Genomic DNA, 26,314 nt, shown 5'->3' on the forward strand with positions numbered 1-26,314 from the left:
GGCATATGGGGCCAGCGCCCTACTCCTTGAGCCACAGGTGCCACCCCTCATCCCTCATTTCTTACAACAGATGGAGATGACAACACACTTATCTGTTAGTGTGGCTATAAGGTTTTATGAGTTGATGGTGTTAACACTTACTAGAACAGTACCCAGCACGTGGTGAATGCTCCATAAATGTCACTAGAGTGGAAGTTTGTCTTTTAACTTAGAACCTCATCATCAGTGTGGCCCAGCCTCGACCAAGGACACTTTAAGCAAGTACAAGGCATAAAAAAGGACCAAAGGAGAGAGAGCAGAGGGACAATGCCATTCTGTTGCAAAACTCTGGCAGTTAATGGAGAGCAGTGAAGGAAGGTGAAAGATAAGTTATCTATGCAAGCTTCCATCCCCAGCTAGTCTGCCAAGGAATGGAGATTCCATAACAGAGAAAGGACAGAGAAGAAAACAAAATAAAAAGGCCACGAGTAATAAAAGGCGTGTAAGTTGGCATGCTTTTTAGTGATCATTTATTTGGGTACTATCAGGTACCCAGTGAGCTCCTTGTTACCGGCCCACAAAGGCTGCTTGTGTGGATCTTACCCCAACTCCACGTTCATTTCTATCATGTTGGTAGTTAGCAATTAGTCCTGGTGGGAGTATTTACATCAGAAACTTGGCAAACACTACAAATCAAGGCATCTTTATTTTTTCTTTAATCTTGGAGAGCTGGCTGTCCACTGCCAGCACACTTGGGCAGTTATGGCTTATAACAGGTGACAAGCAACATTCTGTTACTTTTACTGTAACACATGGTTTTCTTTTGCCATCTCCCATTCAACTTGAACCCAGCTTTTCACTTTTTTAAATAAGTATTTTGACTGTATTTGAACAGAATTTATTGGAATACCACTTTGTAATCACATGTTACTTTGTAGGATATTGTTTTATGCCTGCTTTTCATCCCTAAATAAGAGCATGGAAAGTATATGCTTTGAGCAGCCTGTATTCAAAGAGCCTAGAGTGGTGTATGACCCAGAGGTGAGTGAATGAACAAGTGCTTGAATGAATGAGAAGGTAAAATATAAAATTATAAATCAATGTGACAAACTAAGATATCCCCTCCTCCCCAAACCCCCCAAGTCCCCTGTAACTGGAAGCATTATTATTACAAAGGTGGACCTTGAGGTGGAGGTTCCCTCTCAAATGCATTCTGTAGCCCAGTGGTTCTTAAGCTTTGCTTCATATGAAAATCACCTGGGAACTTCTGTAAACCCCAAGGCCCCAGGCATACCCCATAACTCAGTCTCTCAGAGGGGTATCCGGGCTCCCCAGTTATTCCAATATATAGCTGAGTTTGAGAACTGGTGCTTGAGAACTAGGGCCTGGAATCCGGGGCTAGGCCTTGGAATTCCCAGTGAATACATTTTCCTGTTGTAGGGAAGGGCATCTGAATACCCCCCTTCAAGTAACTGCTGGAAATGTAACTGATGAGTCCTGATTTCTTCAACCTGAAGTCTTGGTTACCTCTTTTTAAAAAAATTCCCATTTCAGCTTATCTCTCTTGCAAAATTATTAATCGGCTTTCTTTTTCTTCTCTCTCCTCCTCCCCTACTTTTCTTACTCGTTCTTGCTTTCATACTATCTGTTAGATCTCAGATTCATGGCATTCAATTAATAATATACTAGTATTATCACCTGAGCAATATCTTCTCTGTATTTATTACACACACACAGGTACATGTATATACAGAGAAATATACACACACACACACACACACATATATATACACATCTCTGTGTGTGTGTGTGTGTGTGTGTGTGTATACATATCCCTCTTCCCTGCTTTTACTCCTTTCTCCCCGTGTAGACAACTACAATAGTATTTCGGGTATGTATCCTTCAATTTGTTTGTTCTTATTACATTGTGTAGAGATGCATTGTTATTGCACTCAATTGCTTTTTAAAAACATCTGTGCATACTCATTTCTCTTCTGATCATATAAATCAGACGTCCTCAAACTACGGCCTGTGGACCACATGCAGCCTGTCTAGGACATTTATCCGGCCTGCCGGGTGCTTTTGCCACCTCTACCTGTCCTGCTTAGCAGCCGACTCATCCTGGGGCTCGCAGTCCAGCCCTCCAGCAGTCTGAGGGACAGTGAACTGGCCCCTGTTTAAAAAGTTTGAGGACCCCTGCTATAAATCTTTCAGCTTTTACTAAAAACATCTATCAATAGGGCTGTGTTGAGCTACTACTTTTATTTTTCGCAGGTGATTTGTCTACTTAGAGTTTACCTTTGTCCAGTAGTACCCCTTACCTGTGGTTTTACCTTCTGTGGTGTCAGTTACCCATGGCCAACTGTGATCTGAAAACATTACGGTATTTTAAGAGAGAGATAGAGGCCACATCCATATAGCTTTTTTTACAGTATATTGTTATGTTTTATTATTATTGTTACTAATCTCTTTCTGTGCCGAACGTATAATTAAACTTTATCATAGGTGTGTATTGCCAACCCAAATAAATGACTAAGGCAAAAAATCACAGGTATAAAGGTTTAATAAGCCAAGATTTTGAGGACAGGTCCAGGAAAATCACTCACTGCAGACAAGCTGTGGCTGTTTCTCTAAGGGGGAGAGTGGAACCTACAGCATTTTAAAGGCACACAGAGAGAAGGGAGACAGCAGGCACCAGGGAGCTGTTGAGATAGTTATTACATTCTGGTGAGGCCCAAGAAATGTACATTTTACATAAAATGAGCATGTCAATAAAGCATGAATGATGTAGATATCCCCGGGTAGGTGGAAGAATATCTGATTCTGTCTCATTTCCGGTTTTGTTCCTTTTCAGATAAACTTGTAATTTATTATTTGTGTGGAATAATAATTTAGTTTTAGGTGCTAGACATAGGGTACATTTTGCATGTCCTTGGTTATGGAAAGTTAGTAAGAAATGCTCTTAATGAATCATCTGTGGAGCCTGTTCTTCCCATGAGCCTGAGGCTTTTACTTTCTCTTTTGCATAAGGAGTTGAGGGAGTGGCCCTGGACTGATTGTCTTTTTGCAATATATATAGGAAAAATATAGTATATGTCAGGTTCTGTACAACCCATGGTCTTAGGCATCCATCAGGGATCTTGGACCAGTATCCCCTGAGATAAAGGGAACTGTATATGATGTAACATGAGAATCTGGGTTATTTTTCTTCATGTAGAAAGCTACTACTCTCTATACAGCTCATTATCTGTCTACCTATTTGTGGTACCACCTTAATTACATATCCCCTTCCAGTCTTCCTAGCTCTATTTTGAAAGATTGTCTTGTTGCCTATTCCCACTAGGTGCTTATTACAAAGGCTTTTAGCATTTCTAAATATTACATAGGAAAAGTCCCACGTTCTTTTTTCAGAGTTGATTTAGGCGTGCATGGACCTTTATTTTTCCATATGCATTTAAAATTAAGTCTGTCAACTACCTGAAAAGATCCTCCAAGGATTTTGATTGGTATTGCATTAAATTTACATAATGTTTTGGAGATAATTGACATCTTCACAAAGTTAAGTTACTGTGCAACGTGTTGATTTCAGGTATTAAGATAGAATCATGTTCTCTTACAGATTCCCCATCCCAAACCTCACAACCTGCGATTATGTTACCTTGCATGACCAAAGAAATTTTTCTGATATGATTAAGTTAAAGATCTAGAGATGGGGAGCATATCCTATATTATCTGGGGGTGAGAGACCCAATGTAATTAACAGGTCCTTATAAAAGGGAGGCTGAAGGGTCAGAAACAGAGAAGGAAATGTGACAACTGTGTTAGAAGTCAGAGTGGTGCAGGGCATTGAATGCAGACAACCTCTAGGAACGGAAAAAGGCAAGGAAATGAATTCCTTCCTACAGCCTGCTTGGCCCATTTTAAACTTCTGGCCTCCATAACTGTAAGATAGGGATTTGAGTTGCTGTAAGTCACTAAGGTTGTGGTACTTTGTTGCAGAAGCAATAGGAAGCTACTTCTGGCTCCCCGTGCATAAGTGTAGATTACTTCTCCATTTATTTAGGCCTCGTTGATATTATTCCTTACAAAACCTGAACCCATGTTCAAGGTGTTGGGTGGGCATGTTCTTTGGGGAAGGTTATGACCTATTCTTAGCTCTTGGAAATGGATCTGAATGATTCAGAACAATGTTTTAAATTTAATTTCCCTCATCAATGATGATCTTTAAAATGGGCCATTCTAGCCCTGGGGTCTGAGGTTCTCCTTACTTTAATGAAGGACTTGAGAAAAGTATGTACTTACTTTTCCCCATTTGGTCTTTGATTATTATTCGGGACACAATGCTTGGAGATACTGCAGTCACCTTACTTGTACAAAGTGACAATCCTAAGAACAAAAGCAAAACCAAGCTGAGGAAGATAAGTTGCCCAGGGGAGAGAGAAGCCGGATGCATAGTGAAGTCATCATGCTATGGAATTTACCATCCTGTTACTACCCTACCTCTGAAATCCTTTTCTTGTTAGATCATGCATTTCCCTCATTGTTTATGAGGGAAACTTGAGTTGAATTTTTCTTTTTACTTGTAGTCCAAAACATTCTAATAAATGAATAGAATAAATAAGCATAAAGAAAATAATAAGTATTTATTAGCACAGCCAGAGAGCATTATAATGATCATTCCAATGTATTACCTTCAGTGTATTTAGATGTTTCCTACATATATTTTTAGCAAAGTAGAAACCCTTTAAAGTTTGTGTACGTGTGCACATGATTATATTATTTGTTTACTATTTGATTTCAACTGGATTTCTGTTGCACTATTAAACATACTTTGAAATATTATTTAATGGTTTATATTATACTGATGTACTGTAAATTATTTAGTCACTCTGCTATTTTTGGGTTTTGGGAGTTTTTTTTGAGACAGAGTCTCACTTTATTGCCCTCGGTAGAGTGCTGTGGCATCACACAGCTCACAGCAACCTCCAACTCTTGGGCTTAAGCGATTCTCTTGCTTTAGCCTCCCAAGTAGCTGGGACTATAGGCACCCACCATAATGCCCAGCTATTTTTTTTTTTTTTTTTTTTTTTTTGCTGTTGCAGTTGTCATTGTTGTTTAACTGGCCAGGGCCAGTTTTGAACCCATCACTTTCCATGTATGTGGCTGGAGCTGTAACCACTCTGCTATGAGTGCTGAGCCCATTCCGCTATTTTTGACATTAGTTTATACAAATTTGAAGTTATTATGTGCTTGGTGGACAACTGAGCACATAAATTACATATATTCCTAACATTTTATGAAGCATTTTTATTAAGAAGTTCACTTTATATTTTGTTGGTTTATAACCTTACATTCAAGAAATTCTTTCTAATGCCTAACCTAACCTTTCTCCATTTCTTTGCAATATACAAAAAAGTTCCTCTGTTCCTACTTCACAATGGGTTGTTTTAACTTTAGAACATGATATGAAACCCTATTATTGCAGATTTCTGCTTTACTGTTCTAGTATTTAACCTGGGCTCATTTTTAGTCTATTATCTGAAAGTGTAATTTTTGTCATTTGTGGAGAGTGGAAAGAAACAGCTACTTTTCTAAAATAGTATTTGCAACTATTAGAATAATAAAAATGATAAGAACAAAAATACCAGTATAGATTTAATTGTACTCAAGGGAACTTGTTTTCTGGTACAAATGTCCATACAAACAGTTTGAAGGAAGCACTTGAAGAGAATTACAGACCTGGTATGAGCTGTGGCTCCACAAAGTAAAACCTCGGTGCTTGAAATTCGTGAGGCCCAGTGTGAAGACCCACTCAGCCTAACTCAAAGCTTGCCAGAGGACAAGAGCAGCCCAGTGTGTGTACAGAGCAGCCAGTGGTCTTTCATGTTACTTGGTTCTTAAACATGTAAGGACACCATGGATTGTCAGTTAGTTCAAGAAAGCTTTTAGAATGAAAGCTATTGAGCTAAACACATAAATGAAACCTGGAAGAAATGGCTAAATCATAGAATGGAATCTAGAAATAAACTCTAATTAGTATTTTTGTATGTACAGCCCTATCCAGAAGAATGTCTCCTTATTTGATATATTTCCAGTGAAACTCTTATTGGCTTTTAAACCTCTAACTTGTACAGTCAATGTATCACTCAATACAACCAATTTTTTTAAGGTGGTGTTTATAGAAGAATCGTTTATGTCCTCAGACTCAATAAATCATTCTAAGCAAAATGATATGTAGGAAAACTCTGAAGCTACTTTCCAAATACGGTTGGTAGAACACCAAAATCACAAGCAGTTGTTTTGAAAAGCAGGCCTAGTGTTTATGAAGGGGTGTATGTGCCTACTGTTGGTGGCGTTAAGAGAAGCATCACATCACTTTACTCAGAGTGAGCCACTGAAAAGCCACAAAGAAGACTGGCTTTGAAAAGAGGTCAATAAAGAGACTGAAAAATCCTTTAAATGTCATGCTAAGAAATCGTGTACTGAACTTGTTCAGAATATCAATCTGGAAAAGGTAATCATAGTGGTAACCTGAAAAGTTTTCATTCAAAACACTAGCCACCACTTGCTGAAAATAATATGTGAGCTAAAATGGATACAATGACAAACAATATCCTGGAAAACACAAAATAGAAAGCATGTAGTAATAAGACAGAAAGGCGGCCAAATATTTTTCACTCACAACAAAGAAGTCAAATCCACAATCCTCTTCTGTTTAGAAATAAAAAATCAGGTTGGGCAAAAAAGAAAAAGAACTATTATCCTTATACTTGGTGAACTGTGATTGCCTGATATCTCTATAGCACCATGCAAAGATTCCTATAAACATAGTCTGGAGGAGAGTAAGTAAAGCTCTATTCTGTAGCTTTTCATTCTAAAGTGGCAGTTACATTCCCTGACAAGCTATTCAGAAGTCCCTACCTCAGAATGAAAGTCAGAGAATCTCTGCCAGTTTCTGTATTTTATAGTTTGCCTTAAATTTCCCTTGTGCCACCCAGTTCACCAGTGATGATCACTCTCGACCACCACTGGCAATGACCACACTTTAACCTTCTACCCCTTACAACTTTCTTCAAACTTCCACTTTGCTCTTTTCTTCATAAGTAGCAGATCATCATCTCATTGCCCCATTTTTATTGCAAATTTTACCTGCATTTTTCTAACGCAATTCTAATCGCTGTGTGCTGGTTGGAAACCATATTTACAGCACTCTGTGAAAATCATAAAGATCATGGGTGTTGCTGATACAGAGCAGCAGGCACATAAACCATCTGACAACAGCCATTCGAAATGTTTTGTAATCAGGAAACAGCATTCCCAGATATCAATGATGGTCTTCCTATGTTTTAGTTATCCTTAAGGAAATCTGTTGGGTGTTCAATTTGGCATTTTAGATAATGAGAACTAGGCTATTGATGCACATTTTCGCATAGCAAGTTCTCACTTTCAGGAATGGGTTTCTCATCCTAAATGGGGGATGTCTGGACTTAAGATATTGACTTGACAAATCAAGAGGAAGCGCCTCTAAAATGACACAGTTTAAGGGCAGGGAAAATCTCTTCAATGTAAAAATATGATTGTTGAAATTGTACATAAATTAGAGGGATTGGAAGACAAAGAATAAAAAATCTCCATAATGTGGAACAAATAGACAAAGAAAACTTAAAAAACAGAAAGCATACAAAGAAGAATCAATCCAGGAATCTCAATATCGGATTAATGGGAATTACACAAAACAATAGCCTTCATAAAATGCACAGAAATAAATAAATGAGAAGTCATCCAGTATAACAGGCACACACAGTGCTAAGGAGAAATAGTGAAAAGTGACACATGCTTCAAAACATCTCCCCCAAACATTTTAGAATTCTAATTACAAAGAGATCAATAAAAGCTTTCAAATAGTAAGCCAGGATATTTATAAGGGACCAAAAATCAGACTGAAAATACAGACAGATTAGCACCAACAATGGATGCTAAAAATGAATAAAGCAAGATATTCAACATTCGAAAAGAAGTCGATATTGAATTTAATTCAAGCTATAGCCATTTAAAAATATGTAAGAAGCTTACTTTCTTCATTATTTTGAAAATGATTCATGCAAAACAAGGCTGAAGTAAATTTCATGAAATTAAAGATACCAGAGGGAAAAAAATCCATTGAAAATCAACTTAAAGATGACAATTGTATAGCAGTCGTTAAAAACAAAATAACACAAGGCGGCAATAATGAAAATTGCAAGTTAGTGTTCTCCTAGAAGAAAATCTTAAAAGGAGAAACACTGGAATTGATTCTAAGAAATATATATGGTTTTTAAAAAAGTTTCAATGTAAACTATGTAAAATAATGATGCTGGTGATGCTGCTGCTGATGGTAGTGATGTAGTAATAAGAGTACTAACATTCATTAATGCATTTTTGCACAGTGGCAGGCACTCTCTTAAACATGTTACAAGGCATGAGGCAAGAGTTTTATGAGACAAGTACTGTTGTCATCATCTACATTTTGTGGATAAGAAAACCCAAGACTCCATGCAATTAAGGTAATGTGTCTTAGCATCACACAGAGAGCAAGTGCTGGATTCATGATCCAAGCCAAGACAGCCCAATTCTAGAACCTAATAGACTAAACTACTATTCTGTGATGTAGCGGATACATGTTTCTTCTTCTAACTAGAAACTCTAGGAAAAAAAAAAAACATAATGAAAAATACTCCATAAGGAGTCATGGCCCAGATATAAAGGAAATTAAATACGGCAGACTTTAGAGCAATAAGTAAATTCACAAGGATCTTGACTATAAAATCATAGAAAGTGAAATATATTTAGAACATACATATTGGCTTTGTAGTCAATATTAGCTATAACAATTAAAATGCTGTTTATGATTTTGGTCTTTTACAATTCAAATGTAGGCCAAGAGAAGACAACTTAAATATGGAAGAGAATGAAAAGCCAGCAGTCTTGATAGAGTAAATGTAAAGGTGTAGTTAAAAGTCGTTCAGAGTAAGAAAAAAGGGAGAAAAGGAGGAGAGAGGCAGGGAGGTGATCTTATCATCATCTTACAAAGTGGGAAACAAGATAAATCATTGGAAGTTGAGAGACCTGTAACGAGGGCTTTAGTATTTGACTCTAAGAGTCAAATATAGAGGAAAGCTCATGGTAGAATTTAAGAAATACATCCTCTAAAACTTTCCCAAGTTATTGAACAGGATGTTACAACTATAAGCAAATTAGAAGCTCTGGAGAAGCAGAGGTAGAAGGTAATAAAAATGAACCAAAGGCCCATTTATCCTAAAGGAAATCAATATATAGATCACCTGAAATCAGTAAATTGCATGGGTATATTGTACATGTCCTGGGTAAAGGACACACCTATAACTTGGACATTGACTTTACAAAAGCAAACTTTGTAACCTGATCATATGTACCCCATAGTAACCTGAAATTTTTTTTAAAAATTAATCTGTATAAAGCAGTTTATTTAGAGATGTGAAGGTAACCAGAATTCAAAAGAATTCAAAACAAGAGAAGTGTCTGCTGGGGAATAAGCAGAGATCATGTTCTTTTTCATTGTAGCCCTTCTGATTTTTAAGTATGAACTCATAATTCTTTGATAAAGAATATTCTTTAGAGGAAGGGATAAGGCAATTGAACTTGAAACTAAAAGCTCTCCAAAAAGAAACTTGCAGGCCCAGGTGGTTTCATTGGAGAATTCTGCCCAACATTTAAAGAGGAATTAACATTAATTTTGCACAAATTCTTCCAGAAAACACAGTAGGAGAGAACACTTCCCAACTTACCCTTTGAGGTCTCTGTTGCTCTGACACTTAAACTAGACAAAAGTGGTACAATTAAAAAAAAATTGGAGATCAATCTCTCATAAACTTAGAAACAGAAATCATTAATATATTAGCAGGCAGAATCCAACAATGTCTTAAAAATACTATATATCATGACTAACTGAGATTTATCCCAGATATGCAAGGCTGGCTACTTAGTACTACATTCCAAAATCAATGTAGTCAATTATATCATGTAGCTAAAGAAGAAAAATGATATGATCATATCAATTGAAATAAGAAAACATCTGATGAATTTCAACACTCATTTTATGATAAAAATTTTGAGCAAGTTAGTAATATATAGGAATATCCTCAACTTGAAATGAGTGTTGCTGCTCAGCCAAGTTCATTTGCCTACTGCCTAAGAGGAAGCCAATACATCAAGACAGCAGGGTTTACAGCAGAGAAAGAGTTGTTAATTCCACATATCATTGAGTGAGGAGATGGGAGGAATTTCTCAAACCCACCTTCCTGAGAATTTGAGAGACAAAGTTTTTAAAGATAGTTTGCTGGGAGAGGGTTGGGTAATGAGGGTCTGCTAATGGGCTGAGTTTGGGGTAGAACCATTAGTCCCATGGTATGGGCCCCAGCCTGGGTGAGTCAGCCCATTCCCTGGAATGCAGAACCAGGTTCTTGGGTAACCTAATCATGTGTACCCCACAGTAATCTGAAATTAAAAAAAATAAGTCTGTATAAAGCAGTATATTTAGAGATGTGAAGGTACCCAGCAAAAGAACACAAAATAAGACAAACTTGATCAATAGGTTTAATGTAATTCCTACCAAACTTTCAGCAAGGACTTTTATAGATGTAGAAAAGTTTATCCTAAAATTTACATAAATAGACACAGGTCCTAGAATAGCTGAAACAGTCTAGACAATCAAGAATAAAGTGGGAGGAATCACTCTACCCAATATAAAAACTCACTAAGATAAAGTAATCATGATAATGTAGTGTTGGTGAAGGAATAGGCATAGATCAATGAAACAGCGTAGAGGACCCAGAAATAGGTTGACCCAAATATGTTCAATACACATTTCTGACAATGTTGTGATTCAATGGGAGGAAAGATAGCCTGTTTAATAGCAGTGTGGAGCAACTGCACGTTCATAGGCCAGAACAATCAACAACAAAAAACCCCTAACTATGCCTCACATGTACTACAAAGTCTAACTCAAAATGCATCATGTAGACTTAGATGTAAATGTACACTATAAATCTTTTTAGAAAAAAATATGAGGCTCAGCGCCTGTAGCTCAGCAGCTAGGGCGCTGGTCACGTACACCAGGGCTGGCAGGTTTGAACCCAGCCCCAACCTACCAAACAACAATGACAGCTACAACAACAACAGCAACAAAAAATTGCTGGGTGTTGTGGCAGGTGCCTATAGTCCAAGCTACTTGGGAGGCTGAGGCAAGAGAATTGCTTAAGCCCAAGAGTTTGAGGTTGCCGTGAGCTATGACACCACAGCACTCTACCAAGGGTGACAAAGTGAGACTCTGTCTCAAAAAAAAAAAAAGAGAAAATCTTCAGGGCAAAGCATAAATTTCTTACCCAACACAGCACAGTGCATAAAAGGAAAAATTGATGAATTGGATCTCATCAAAATTAAACACCTTTGTTGTGTGGAGCTCATGTGAAGAGATGGAAAGACGTGTTACTGACTGGGAGAAAATATTTACAAAGCTCATCTTTGACAAAAGAATAGAATCTAGAATACATAAGGAACTCTTAAAACTCAGTAGTGAAAAGAAAAACAATCCATTAGAAACTAGACAAACGACATGAAGAAACATTTCATCAAAGAGAATATAAAGACCATAGGTAAACACGTAAGATCTGTTCAGCATCATTAGCCATCAGGGACGTGTGAATTAAAACCACTGTGAGATACCACTGCACAGCTATCAGAATGGTGAAAATAAAAAATAGGGACACCACCAAATGCTGGCAAGGATATAGAGAGATTGGATCAATTACACATTGCCAGCAAGACTGGAACCACTCAGGTAAAAAAATTGACAGTTCTTCTAAATATAGAATTGCCATATAACTCAGAAATTATAATTCTTGAACATTTATTCCAAAGAAATGAAAGCTTGTGTTCACACCAAAACTTGTACATGAACAATTTCTTTATTTGCAACAGTCAAAAACTGGAATTTGCCCTGACATCCTTTGTGGATGAATGGTTGAACAAACTGTGGTGCGTACTTAAACCGTAGGGTTAAGTGTCCTATCTCAGGGCCAGCTGGGTAGCTCTGTTTCCTTCCATGATTCTAGAAAAAATCCTGGAGAATGATGGCTCATCTTCTTCACTTCTAAGTTACCTACTATATACGGATCCTGTATTATCAAGTCTTTCTCTTGGCACCTGGCACCGGTAGGACTTTTCTCCATTTCTCTTCACTCTGCAGAAGCCCAACCTCCCTTTGCCTCCTCTCATGCCCTTTCCTTTGCACCAACCCAGGGTTTTCTTCCCCACTGGATGATGAAGTTCTTTTTTATCTCCTGCTATACAAATAGAGCATTGGAGAAAAGTTCTTGAGTTGTTGGATAATTACTAGAGTGCTTGGTAATGATCTTAGGCTAAACAGGAGTAATTATAAGGAGGGTTTAGATTTAAAAAGAGGCAGGCCACAAATCTGTGTTAAAATATGTAGCAGTTATGGTTCTTTTCTTTGGTCCATACAGTTTAAATTGGCAAGATATTCCAGGGTATATTGAGTCCATCTGAAACTTTGGGGTTTTAGAACATTTTCTTTAAAATTACAGATGATTTGTATGCTGGAGCTGTAGTAAATTAAACTAGATGTAATTGCAGCTGCTTCTTTTGAATCAGGGCTGGAGTTTGGGCCCTCTCTCCCTCTTCACATAGGGCCTGGCTCCACCTTTTAGGCAGCTCCTATAATAGAAATACAGTGCTCTCTGGACCAGTGATGGAAGTCACTCTCCGGGGTCATCTCTGAGAGGGTTTCCTGGGTGAAGAATTCCATAGTTCTGTTTCTGTGTGGTTCTCAGCCACACTTGTGCAATAGTTCTACTATCAACTATATGTAATTTGCTCCCTAATCTTCTATATAATGTGACTGAGTGGAATGAAATAGAACTCAGGAGTTGATACATGTGCTCACTGGCAGCTACTTAAGAAACATTGGGAAAACAAACAAAGCCATTGGACAAAACTGGAAACTTAGAGGCTAAACTGAGACAAAGTTGCATAGAGTGCTGAATATAGTTTGTGTATTTGGTACAGGAGAGTAAGGTAATTATAAACCAGATTGTTTTATAATGTTAGACCAGGATTTCAAATAGTGGTTGTCTGGAGTATCTTTTATAAAACTGCAACCATCTATCTATTCACATTGTTTTTCACCGACCTTGGAACAAATTCTTCACAGAGTGGTTATTGTCATTAGGTACTTTTGTGCAATGATAGCTCATTACACCATTTTCTAAATTAATAAACAATGATTTTCATCTTCTCTGTGTACAAATACTCTATTTTTTTCATTCTATCTTTTCCAACTGAATCCTTTTTAACGTCACTCTTACCCTCCAGGGTGAACAGAAATACTGCCCAAATTGAAAACAATTTGTTTTCAATTTTCAAGCATCATGCTTATAAGGAATGAAGACTTATTTTTCTAAACCATTGAAACCTTCTCTGTATGTAGTGGAGACTGAATGGATAAAAGACTGGACACAATTCCCATCAAGAGCAAAAAAATTCATCTTTTGGGCAATAAAGTTATATAAATAAGTTAAGGTTGGAAATGGATGGCAGTAAGATATTAAGCTTAAGCAATCCAGTAGGCAAAATAAAACTATAGCAGTTTCTTATGCAAGAGTCAGTCATAGTAGAAAGGGAGCAGCAACAGGGGCCAACTGCAATAGTAGGATTTTGAGGACTGTTTTGCCTTACAGTTGAGAGTATACACAGAAGGAACATTGATCATAGTATGCTGCATTTTAGGAAATCTACCTTCCAGAGAAAAAGGTGGTAAAAGAGAAGTATATCAAATAAGTTCACTTGGTTACATGCTTCAGTAGTTTAAAAGAAGGGGATGTGTTAGAAAGATGCCGGAGGTGCACAGGGACAGTGTGAAGCTGGAGGAAGGGCAGCGATCTAGGGTGCTTAGAAGGCAACAGCAGGAACTAAGCAGTGATCTGTTAGCATTCAGGGTCTGGTGAGTATGTGAACACACCACCTCAAAGCTCCCCTCCGTTTGCATTTTACTCTTTGACAGTAGGGAGGAGCTCATGATTGCTGCCTTATCTTCCTAAGTAGGGGTTCACAGAGCCAGCAGGAGGGGCGAGTTAATGTTCTGGAAGGAAATGATGCTGCTGTTAGGACACATGTAGGTGGGTGCTGGATAATCAAAATGTAAGAACTATCCATTCCAGGCAGCCTTTGAGGAATGCAACTCTGGTATTAAAATTAGATAATCCTGTCAGAAAAAGAGGGAAGGACAGCCTAAGGAAACAGCACCTATGCAGGGAACGAAGGGCCATCCCAGTTTAAAAGTTGCCCTTTATGGGAAGAGATATGACAAAGGACACAGTCTTACAAGTAGCTTAGACCTATATAATTTCCATCACAGAAGTCTAAAATGTAGAGTGATTGAAGAGATGCCAGAGAGATTACAACACCAAAGAACCTGAAAAAGAAAAGGCAGGTTGATAGAGAAACTTAATGAAGGGCAGAGAAAAACCAAAACTCTTCAGTACCTATTTCACTTTGATCTTAGACCTTCAAAAATGATTTCCCAGTACAAAAGGACAAAGACGGTTAGAATGAAAATAAATATCCCAGATAAGGGAGAAGATAGCAAAACAGCATCTACCTGTTTTTAAAATAACTCAGATCTGCATCCTAGGGAAATCAACATGTCAGAACAGTGAAGAAACTTGGAGATGTGATCAAGGAAACACTGTCAGTAATTTCTTAGAAAACTGCTGGAGAAATGTCAGAGAGCAAGGAGTTGGGCAAATCCTGCCTGGATTTTTTTAAAAGGGTAAGATGACATTGTAGAAATACAACTTGGTGCAAAATTCTCAAGTGGGTTATTAAACAGATGATTTACGGGCATGTAGACAAGCGTGTGGTACACAGCATGGCACTGTGAGGGTGAGGTCACAGAAAGAGCTGGAGTCAGACAGTGTGAGGCTGTGCCCTCATTCTGTCAGCAAATAGCTGTGTGGACATGAGCACACCATTCAACCTCTTTGAACTGTAGTATCTATTGCAAAGATAAGGTTATCAAATTATTAATAGATGTCCTTTAGTGGTCAGTTTTTAAAGGTACCAAATTTACCACAATTATTTTAATTAGGCTACCCAATGATAAAAGAGCACATCCTGAACTAGGTATGTATGTCATTTTGTGAAATACATTGGTCCTATGACAGGCAGGTATTCTTTTTTTTTTAATTAAGTCATTCATACATAGATCATAAATACATGTATGCCATTATAGGATTCAATGTGTTGATTATTTGTACAAATTGGAATGCTTACATCCTACTAAGCAACGTAGCCTTCACTACTTTTACCCAATTACAGGATTAAAACATTTGTTCTCTACACCTGATAAATCCAACTTTACTTGCAATATGCTCCATAGGTGTGGCTCCCCTACCAACCCTCCCTCTATCAAGTTCACTCCCCTCCATACCCCTTTTCCTCCCCTTCCCTCCTTCATCCTAGGGACAGGCAGGTATTCTTAATACCTTTTTTACAAGTGATGAAATTGAGGCTCAGAGTGACTAATAATAGCTCAGATAAATCAGGGTCAAAAGTATTTTTTTTTTTTTTTGACATGAGAGTCTCACTCAGTCACCCTGTGTAGAGTGTCATGGTGGCATGATAGCTCACAGCAATCTCAAACTTTGGGACTTAAGCAGTCCTCTTGCCTCAACCTCCGAGAGTGCTGGAATTATAAGCATTATGAGCCACCACACCTGGCTCAGAATATATCCTGATATCAGAATCAATTAACAGATGTCCCATGCTGTTATGATAAGCAAAATGAACATATTTAGGATGGATAACACTATAATGAGATAACACTACAGTGAATATGGTGACAAAAACTCTTTTTTTTTTTTTTCAGGATAGTGATATCTAAAGTATGTTGGTACCATGTGGATCCATGTCCATTTCATAAAAAGTTTCTTCTAATATTCCTATAACCCTGAACTGATTAATAATTTTTATAAACAATTTGGTTGAAAGAATAGAAAAAATTTTGATGAAATTGCAAGAAACGAAGACAACTAAATATCCAGATTAATAACTTATTCACATATTCAAGTATTACATTTATTGAAGTATTACATCCAAAGCAGGATTTGAGGTAGGTTAATGCATTCACAGAATAATAAGTATCAAAATACAGTGAAATGTATTAGCAATGAAAGTAAATTCTTGCACTTGGCATCGAAATTACCTTTCTAAAAAAAAGGGGCCCTTACTTTGAACAGGGTTGGGAATTAGGAAACTGTAGTAAGTACTGAGAGTGGTTAAGATTGATTCTTGGAGTGCCATTGGGAGCTCTTCAAAAAGATTGGAAAGGGTATACCTAGAGTGATCTCTAAATACATTGTTTTTTCACTTAGTCATAGGCTAGGAGGTAAGGGGTTCTTGGGTTAACAAAATCTAGTATTAAATTGATCCAGTTCTTTTCAAGTTGATTCCAAGTTTAACAGAAGCTGACCATTTGAAATTACTAGCTCAAAAGACTAATATAAACTTTAGTTACAGTCATAGAAGAGGATGTTTAGGCCTGGGAAGGCAATATAGTCCCATAGTTTCTGCTTTTACCGGGCCACATCCTGACCACAGTTGGTTTCCTTCTCCATGGTCCATAGTGGATTCCCTGCCCCAGTGGACCTTTTGAAAGGTTGTAAAAGTGTATCAAATGTGAAACAGCTGGGATTATTAGAAAAGACAAGACTTAGGAGAGATATAAAAGCTTCTTACAAATATATAAGGAGCCATTGTTTGGGGAAAAAATGGTTGGTTCTGAGACTTTCAAAACAAAACTAGAAACTTTTTTTTTTTTCAGTTAAAGCCTCTCCAAAGTTAAATGGGATACCTTCAGAGGTTAAGAGCCTCCTACTCATTGGTTCTCTTCAACTCACTGAATATTTGTTCAGGGCTTACTGTGTGCCATTTTGAATGCTGGGAATACATCAGTGAAAAAAGGAGACAAAAATCTTTGTTCTTGGGTTATTAATATTCTAGTAAGAGTTGGGATACTTTAAATAAATAAGGACAAGCAAATAGTAAAATATATAGTATATGTAATATGTATATATCTTTAAAAGTAGAGAGAATTACAGGAAAAGAATAAAATAAGAGATGAGGAGTGAGAGGTGATGGAAAAGGAATGGGAAAGACTGCACTACAAGTATTTTTGTTACAGTAGGCTGGCCTCATTGAGAAGGTGATTGTATTAGTTAGGGTTCTGCAGAGAAATAGAACCAATAGGATCTATGGAGATATACAGAACGAGATTTATTATGAAGGATTAGTTCACACAATGATGGAGGCTAAGAAGTTTCAAGATCTGCTGTCTGCAAGCTGGAGCCCCAAGAATGCTGATGGTGAAGATCCACTCTAAACCTGAAGGTCTGAGAACCAGGGGTTCAATGGTCTGAATCCAAATCTTAGTTTAAGGACTGGGCACCAGGAGCATTGATGTTCAAGGGCAGGAGAAGATTAGTGTTCCAGCTTAAGCAGATAGCAAATTTGCCCTTCTTCCACCTTTTCCTTCTATTCAGGGCCTCAATAGATGGGATAATGCTAAACCACATTGGGGAGGAAGGATCTTCTTCACTCATTGATTCAAAACTAAACTTCTCCAGAAACGTCCTTACAGACACACCCAGAAATACTGTTTGGCCAGTGATTTAGGTATCCCTTAAGCCAGTCAATTTAACACATAGAATTATCCATCATAGTGACGTTTGAGTAAAGATTTTAGTGAAGGATGTGAGGGAGTTTTCTTAGGGAAGAGCATTCCAAAGACAAGGAAAAGCCTTGCAAAGCCCTGAGGTGGGAGTGTGACAGCAAGGAGGCTCCTGGGGAGGTGCAGGTTGAGTATCCTTTATCTGAAATGCTGGGGGCCAGAAGTATTTCAGATTTAAAAAAATTTTTTTGCATTTTTGAATATTTGCATATATAGATATCTTCATGAGGGGACTCAAGTCTAAACATGAAATTCATTTATGTGTCAAATACTCCTCATCTATATATCTTAAAAATATTAAACACAATATTTTCAACAATTTAAATTTAACAATTTTAAACAAAATTTAACAAAATAAAACAAAATTAAATTTAACAAATTTAAACAAAAAAATTTGAAAATATTTTGTTTAATATTTTTAATAATTGTATGCATTAATTTGTAGTAATTTTGATAAATTACTGTGTGCCATTTAAAATAAAAATTTTAATAATTTTATGTATTTATGTATTAATTTTTAATAATTTTGAGTGCAGCTCATCATATAAAGTAGAGTATGGAATGTTCTACTTGTAGCATCATGTGGGTGATTAAAAAGTTTCACATTTTGGAACATTTGAGATTTCAGGTTTTCAAATTAGGGGTGTTCAACTTGTTTTCGAGTAGAGCATGGGAGAGCATTTGGGAGAGAAAAGAGAGGATTAGGATTACATGACCTCTTGGGGTTCTTACAACTCCGTATTCCCAGCGTTTACGGTTCTCTGATGGTTGAGAATAAGTAATGTGGTTGCAGTTAGCAGGGTGAATTCAACAGCAAATGTGACAGACCAGGCTCAAAAATCCCAATGATGAATGACCTAGACAGATGGAATAAGCATTTTAAAAGATTGATAATATCAAAATAATTTTTAAATTTTATGGAAATCAAATGAAGCATGTTTGCAGGCCAAATCTGGCCCAATGGCCACCAGTTTGAAACCATTGCATCAGAGAAAGTAAACTCAGTTAAGAAAATAATGGTATAATCCCAATGTAAAGTCTTGGACAGGGATTCAAAGGAGACTGAAAGATAAAATGAGAAATCTGGTAATCGTTGTAAGAATTATCCCTTTGTTATGACTTGACAAGAAAACAAAAGGGAAGAATGAAAGATTGCCATTTAGCATTGATGTTGGGAGACCAGTCCATCCTGCCTTCGCTCTTCCCCAAACAAAGGTCTCATTGATCTTTCCTACATGTTACCAATGGTTAGATACTGATTTACCCTCTCCTTGTCTTATCACACGTAAGTATATCGCTTTTAGGAACTTAGAATTCAGTTAGAAAACTAAAATTTAAGCAAATGCAGTCTTTTTCGATTGTTTTGTGTCTCTAATGTAATTACAGTCCTGAAACTTTTGAACGGAGGCTCAGAATGAATTGTGATGATTACAGTGAGACAGATAAAATTTCCTTTTGATGTATGTCTTTTCCTCTTTTCTTACCACAGGTGCCTTCATCTGCAAGATGGTGCCATTTGTCCAGTGTACTGCCGTTGTGACAGAAATTCTCACTATGACCTGCATTGCTGTGGAAAGGCACCAGGGCCTGGTGCATCCTTTTAAAATGAAGTGGCAGTACACCAACCGAAGGGCTTTCACAATGCTAGGTGAGGCCACTGGATGTGCCAAGGGCGGTGCCAATGCCGATCTTTATTACAGAACAAAGAGAATCATATTTATAAACCAGAAGAGTAGCTTCTTATCTAACGTATAAACCATGAAAGTGTAATTTGAGAGTTTGCCTCCTCCAGCCCCTCTCCTCTATGCTCACTCCAGCACTGAGAAATCTATCAATCTCCATATCATTCTTCAGTTTAAGTCTTAAACTTTTAAGCACAACTTTCAGCTGATCCAGGATAACCTGTTAGTGCCACTGCCACAACAACACTCATTCAATTTGTAAACTTCCACACAAGAAGGTTCTAGGCTAAGATAACAAGGGCAGGTAGATGTTGATGGTGGGGGGTGTCTTTAGAAGAGTGGAGTGCTGCTCAGAGTGCACAGTAGTAGAAGGTCACAGGGTGCTGAGAATAATGGGTACTGAGCAGTGAAGACCAGACTGAGACAGATTCTACCCATTGCATCATTTTTTTAGACACTCCTGGGTCCTCAACTTTCTGTAAATGTACGTGATTCAACAAGTCATGACAGACACACACTTCATGATAAATGATAAATTTGAGGCAAGCTTGTATAGCCTAGTGCAGTAAAATGGAATAGCTTCTCTATTCAGTAATTATAATTGAGCCATTTAAAATCTTAATGGGCTTCACAGTGGTTTGAATTTATCATAGCTAGAAAATCATAGGTATAATATGCAACTACTGTGATAATAAAAGAAAGCAATTATTACTGATATCTCACTTGAGAAGTAAACATTTATTTCTGCTGTAAGAATTTAGCCAGTATTGGATTCTGGAATTACAAAAAGAACCCCTGGAGGCTTTGCAATGCCAAACTCATTTTAAATAGTTTGAAATAAATAGATAAATCATTAGGGAAAAACATATTAGTTTTAGTTAGTTATTTTCAAATTTATGTAATGTCTTTCTTACAACAAATTCAAACATCTCTGGGCCTTTAATAATTGACATCTTTCCAACATCAGAACATCTGAAACAGCATGTGGGATAGGAAGAGGGTGAGGAGAGGAATACATGGTGGAGGAGGGTTATTAAAAAGGAAAGAGAAGCAGAGGGGCTTTCAACATCTGAAAGCATAGTTGATAATGGACAGTCAAGGCAGCTTCTACTCAAGTCATAGGTGACAAGCTGGTTTTAAAATCAAATTGACTCATCTCCCCAAGGAGACGGTGCTTCACTGCTGCCTGACGTCTCCTGCAGCTCTGTTACACTGGAAGTCAGCCTTGTCAGTCCCTGTCTATCATCTCCTATGTTCTCCAGCTGAGACTGCCTAGACCCCTGGCTCCAGCCAAGAGAGACTTTCTAGGCTTTCATGCCCAGCAGCAGTCACATTCTCAGGAATGTTGATCTAAGGCTAGCTCTTCTATCCCTGAATGGAGAGGGGACCAGGAGGGTTGGCAATGAACTACATCAATTAGACTTGACTTCTCAGAAGTTATGCTAAAAATTGGAAAAATCACTGGACATAATATAAGTACGTGATACAGGTGTATGGTGATGTGGACACAAGAAGAAAAAAGAGAGAAAGAGTTAGTGAGAGAGACACACAGAGACTTGTGAACTTGTGAACAGAGACTTGTGAATAGCTTGGATCACTGGATCATGCTGATTTTCTATATGCAGTGTCCATTCGTGTATTTCTTTAAAATAAACCCCAGTTATGGATTAAGTAAGTCTCAGTTCCTTGAAACCCAAAGTAATATTGGTATTCTTAATGGTCCACCCAATATAGAAAGAGCAAGCAGAATTTATCTGGGGAATTTCCCCCCAAATCAAAGTTGAGACTCTGGGTTCTATTTTCTTTCTAGTCTGTTAAGATTCATTGGTTGAAATGATTCTCTGTAAGTAATCTTTTTCTTTTTTCTTCACTAAAGGAACATCATTCAAGCAATTCCTCTCAAAAAACTCATGGAGGACAGGGAATTTGGAAAGAGCACCCTGGTTCTTGAAGTTATAGGTGTTTGTTTCCTAAATAAGAAAATAATTCTCATGTTGTTGTGCTTAAGATAACTGTACTTTGGATTTTAAGAAGAAATGATAGAGAGCAGTTTCTGTCATGTTTAAAGTTATCCATCCATTCAGTAAACATGGATCTGCCCTTATGACAGCCAGGACTTTTCCCTGGAATCTTATTTGAGAAAATAAATAAGTAACTAAACAGCATTGTCCTTGCCCTCAAGGAGTTCAGAGGAAGTTGAGAAGAGGTGAGTAAGGACAATGACGTTACTGCACTAGAGATATTAAAGAATTAGTGGTCATTTTATTAGGAAATGTTTGTGGACTTCAAAGGTTCCCTAAAAAAGGTGACTTTTAAGTCAAGTCCTGGAAAATAGACAGTGGGATGGGATGGCTGATCCAGGGTAAAGGCATGAAGCATGAAAAGCACGATGCATTCCAGGATGAGGGATGAGGGACTGAAGCCAGTTTCCTCAGTAAAGGACTAGGGTGCGAAGACCTCGGACTGAAATCCAGGAGGAAGAGGCAACTGAGATTACAGGAACCTCATGGGCCATGCTAAGGAATTTGAGTTTTATCTTACAGGAAACAGAACATTATTTTAAAGAATGTCAGACATTTAAATCTTATCCTAAAAAGACTAACTACTCCAGCAGCAACTTTGAGGGTGAGGAAAGAGTGGAAGTGAGAACCATGGAGGAGACCATTGCCCTGCCCGAGGGCAGTGACGGACTGCCTTGAATATAGGGAGTCTTGATGATTAGGGAATTACACACAGGTGTATTTTGCTCCGCCGAAGCCTATTCTGATGATTTTAACGTCTTTACAGGTGTGGTCTGGCTGGTGGCCGTCATCGTAGGATCTCCCATGTGGCACGTGCAGCGACTTGAGGTAGACTCGAGACTGGGATCAATAACTGTATTGTTTGTATTTTCACCCCTCCTAAATAGTATCATTTTCCTTCCTGCAAGAGCATACAGCAAATTTGTATGGCCTTTATTTAGTTCTTCTTGAGACTGTATTAAGACTTTAATGCTTAAAATAAAATCCTTAAGAAGTACCAAGGTCACTTTCTACATTTTCTTCCAGGCCATGTGTGCTTTTTCTACTGTCCTCAAATGTGTTGTTAGATTTTAAGTGTTCGATGATTGCTCTAGGTTTTTCTTTTTCTTTTTTTGGTCATAGAAAAAATTTATAATAAATTATCTACTTATTAGTTGATTCTCCTTTCTTACCTACTACCTATTCATGGACAAATTGAAATTTTAATCAGAAATATGTCACAGACCATTTTATCCAATTTCTCTCCTTTGCCTATACCTTTGTCAGGGGGTTTTAGGCAGCCCAACCTGCCCCTTGGGTGTACTGAACACATCCTATGTAGGTAGGTGGTCTGATGTGGACAGTAGTTCTCAAAGACACTAGGAGTTTTCAACATAGCCCCTAAGATAATTTTTTTAAATGATCTATCCCTTGTACCTTTTAAAATAGAGATGGGCAAATGTGAAATTTTACCAGCCATGCCACCATCCATCAGCAACGATAACAAATAAGCCTTACAGTAAGAGTATACTTTAAAAGTTGCCTGATTTTTTTATGTAGCTGGTTTATTGAATGGACTGGATTCCATAGGTGAACGCAGGAAAAAACTTGATTTCATCCCTTGCTCCCTATAAAATTGCCATCTGGGGACTTCTCAGTCCTCCTGGTGAAATATCATGAATGAAACCTTGAACAGGACCCATAACTCCTCCAATTGTTCAGGTAACATTTCTCTGGTCACTTTCAGTCACGAGAAGAACTAGTTACATGATTAAAATGTCCAGTCTGGGATCAGAGTCACATAAGTCATACTCGTAATCAATTTGAAACTTCTCTGTTGTCCCAGTTTGAATAGAGTTTAGGCCTAGAAATGTGAAGGGAGCGAAGGTCGGCTTCTCCGTTTCCTGGCCCCCGCTTCTCTTTCTCTCCCCCTCCTCGCGTCCCCATTCAGTTAGCTGCCTCCCTCAGTTAGCCGAGGAGGAGGATAGAGAGCAGAAAGGACAGATGTCGCTGGACTCAGCACCCTCTGTGTACGGCTGTTGTTCACGACTGAGTCTTTATTTCATGGGTTTCTTGAAGACAGTACCACGGAGGCTTCCGGCTGCGACTGCATTCTCCAACCAGCTGCTCCCAAAGACCTTCAGCTTCCACACACACGGGATCCTGCCAGCTCCTTTCTGCTGAGCTGCAGGAAGCCGCGGTGCAGGAGCCCTTTTATCGATGACTCAATCTAGTTCTGAGTTATGGGGTCCATTTCTGGCCCATAGAAAACAAACAGATTTATCGATGTTTTTTAAATAAAATCATTTTATTATATACTCTAAATGGATTTTTAAATATATAACTCATTTTGATAATAGAAAATGCATATAATCTAATTGGCAAATGCCAGTCCTCACCGGTTATCAGATCAGCTAAACCAGATTTACTTCCTGTCAGGAAAATATCTGCTTTCATTTTTCAGGTCAAGTAAATGTATTAATATGTAATCCCACGGCCACCTTCTCACTCCTAAATTCCATCCGAGAGGGCAGGTGAGCGCAGGGAGCCTGGATTTCTCACCTGGATGATAGAAAGCACCACTGCCTCCGGCATTTCTCCCCCACACGCCCCGCTTAACCCTCTCTGGGCTCTCTCGGGAATGATGTATTTAGCAATTTTTCAGTGATGGAAGCAATGAGGTGGTTAAATTAAAACTGTCATCGCTGCCTCCTCACTGTATGAAGAATGTGAATTCCACAGCGTAGCAACACTTGTCAAAATGCCTCTTTTCCTATGCCAGGCTTTACTCTGAAAAGAAATATATTGAAGATAGGGAAAAGCACAAAGTCTGATCATGGGTTTATGATGCCTCCATCAGGGTGGCTTCACTGACATCAGCAATGCAAATTTTATTTATTTATTTATTTATTTACTGATGCCGCATGGTAAGATTTGAATTGGGTGAGTGACATAACTTGTGTAACTTGGGAGAAAGATGATTATGAAAGGGGGGACTGGGAATGGAGACCTGGCATGACACCTCAACCTCAGGGACTATATTAGACAGTGGAATTTCACACAAGTATCATGTAAGAAGTATACACTTGCAAAGAAAGAAGGCCAAGTAGCTTCCCATAAACAATTTGAGCATGCATCCGGGAAGTCTTCGCTTGTCCCTGGGGCTCTGTGAACCAGTCTCTCATGCTTTAGGATGTATTGGGCCCCGTGGTTGTTGGTCTGCATAGGCTCTGCTGCCATAGAGAATAAATTTCATTTTTACATTCTATTCCCAGGGAGTCTGGCTCTTGAAATTATTTTTCATTAGCATTATCTTTCCTAGTTGTACATAACCAAAATCTTCTTTGCCCCCATTTAAAACTGACATCAAAAGATTGCAGCTAAAATTTGCTGGGAATGTAGGCAGAAATACGTCTTAAGATCTAAGTATTCATCTGGAAAGCTCCAGAATGACTAAAATGACAATTGTTTTGATAAATTCATTTTTATTTCTGTTACCTGGAGAAGTGACTTTTGAATGTGCTTTAAATGTTTAGTTTGTCCTTGAAATGAGCCCTCTATAGCACTTTCTATTATTAATATCATTAGAAATAGTATGAATAGGGCGGCACCTGTGGCGCAAAAGGGTAGGGCACCAGCTCCATATGCCGGAGGTGGTGGGTTCAAACCCCAGCCCCAGCCAAAAAAAAAAAAAGAAATACTATGAATTAATCAGCAAACAAATACAATCTGAATCTTTATAGATTAGCTTAAATCCCAGTATTTCATTCCTCTCAGAATTTAAAAACTACCAGTTACCTTTAAAATTTCTTTCTAAGTAGTTGGATCATTGCAACATGAAATAGCAGTCACAAGATTGGCTTACAGTAAGTACTTTCCAACTGGAAGAAGTCTGATGTCTTACCAAAATCTATCTCTTCAGAAGCAAAATAGGGTGCTGCCTGTGGCTCAGAGGAATAGGGCGCCAGCCCCATACACCGAAGGTGGTCGGTTCAAACCCAGCCCCCCGCCAAAAAAAAAAAAAAGGAAGCAAAATAATTTAATATTAAATTATCTAAGAGGCAATGCAAAATATTTTTCAGTATATATTTGCGTAAGTATAGTGCTCTTTCAGCCAGTTGAAAACTTGTGACTGGTGACTATAAAAGTTGAGAAACATAAAAAATGTACCTGAATTCCATTTGAAACACAAAAGGTAGTAAAAAAAAGTACTATGACCTTTGATACTTAAGAACAAAAACCACACTTCACAACAAGAGAACAATTAAAATTGTGTCTCATTTGGAATAAGTAATACTTGCCTACTTTCGGTTCTTTGATGCTGACTACTGGTTATTTTAACTCAATTATTCTTCTTACAAAGATTAAGTATGACTTCCTATATGAAAAAGAACACGTCTGCTGCTTGGAAGAGTGGACCAGCCCCGTGCACCAGAAAATCTACACCACCTTCATCCTTGTCATCCTCTTCCTCCTGCCGCTTATGGTGATGCTTGTCCTGTACAGTAAAATTGGTTATGAACTCTGGATAAAGAAAAGAGTAGGCGATGGCTCAGTGCTTCGAACTATTCATGGAAAAGAAATGTCCAAAATAGCCAGGTCTGTTTCATGAAAATATTCACCTCTTAAAATATTTTTAATTAGCTGTGCCAGAAGGGACAGTTGCCAGGGACCTCTTGACCTCTAGGGAATTTCATCTGAGCATCATTCATAATTCATGCTTAGGGCACTGGCTGACTTTAAATTCTTGAGGTTTTATGTGTGGTGGAAAAAAAAGAACAAGAGCGCCAGCTTCACATCACAGGGGAGTTAGAGCTGTGGGTAGAAACTGA

At 38.0% G+C, this 26,314-nt stretch overlaps 1 protein-coding gene across 1 annotated transcript in view; it reads left to right on the forward strand.

The window, feature by feature from the left end:
* Window positions 1-26,314, forward strand: part of QRFPR (pyroglutamylated RFamide peptide receptor) — a 48,646-nt gene that overhangs the window by 19,321 nt on the left and 3,011 nt on the right. The window contains exons 2-4 of the mRNA XM_003800069.2: window positions 19,290-19,448; window positions 22,270-22,331; window positions 25,846-26,081. Of these exons, the coding sequence (XP_003800117.2) occupies window positions 19,290-19,448; window positions 22,270-22,331; window positions 25,846-26,081 (457 nt within the window). The remainder of the gene's footprint in view (window positions 1-19,289; window positions 19,449-22,269; window positions 22,332-25,845; window positions 26,082-26,314) is intronic.

The sequence above is a fragment of the Otolemur garnettii genome, unplaced genomic scaffold (assembly GCF_000181295.1).
Source record: "Otolemur garnettii isolate 467f Iridium unplaced genomic scaffold, OtoGar3 scaffold00164, whole genome shotgun sequence".
NCBI classification, from domain to species: Eukaryota; Metazoa; Chordata; class Mammalia; order Primates; family Galagidae; genus Otolemur; species Otolemur garnettii.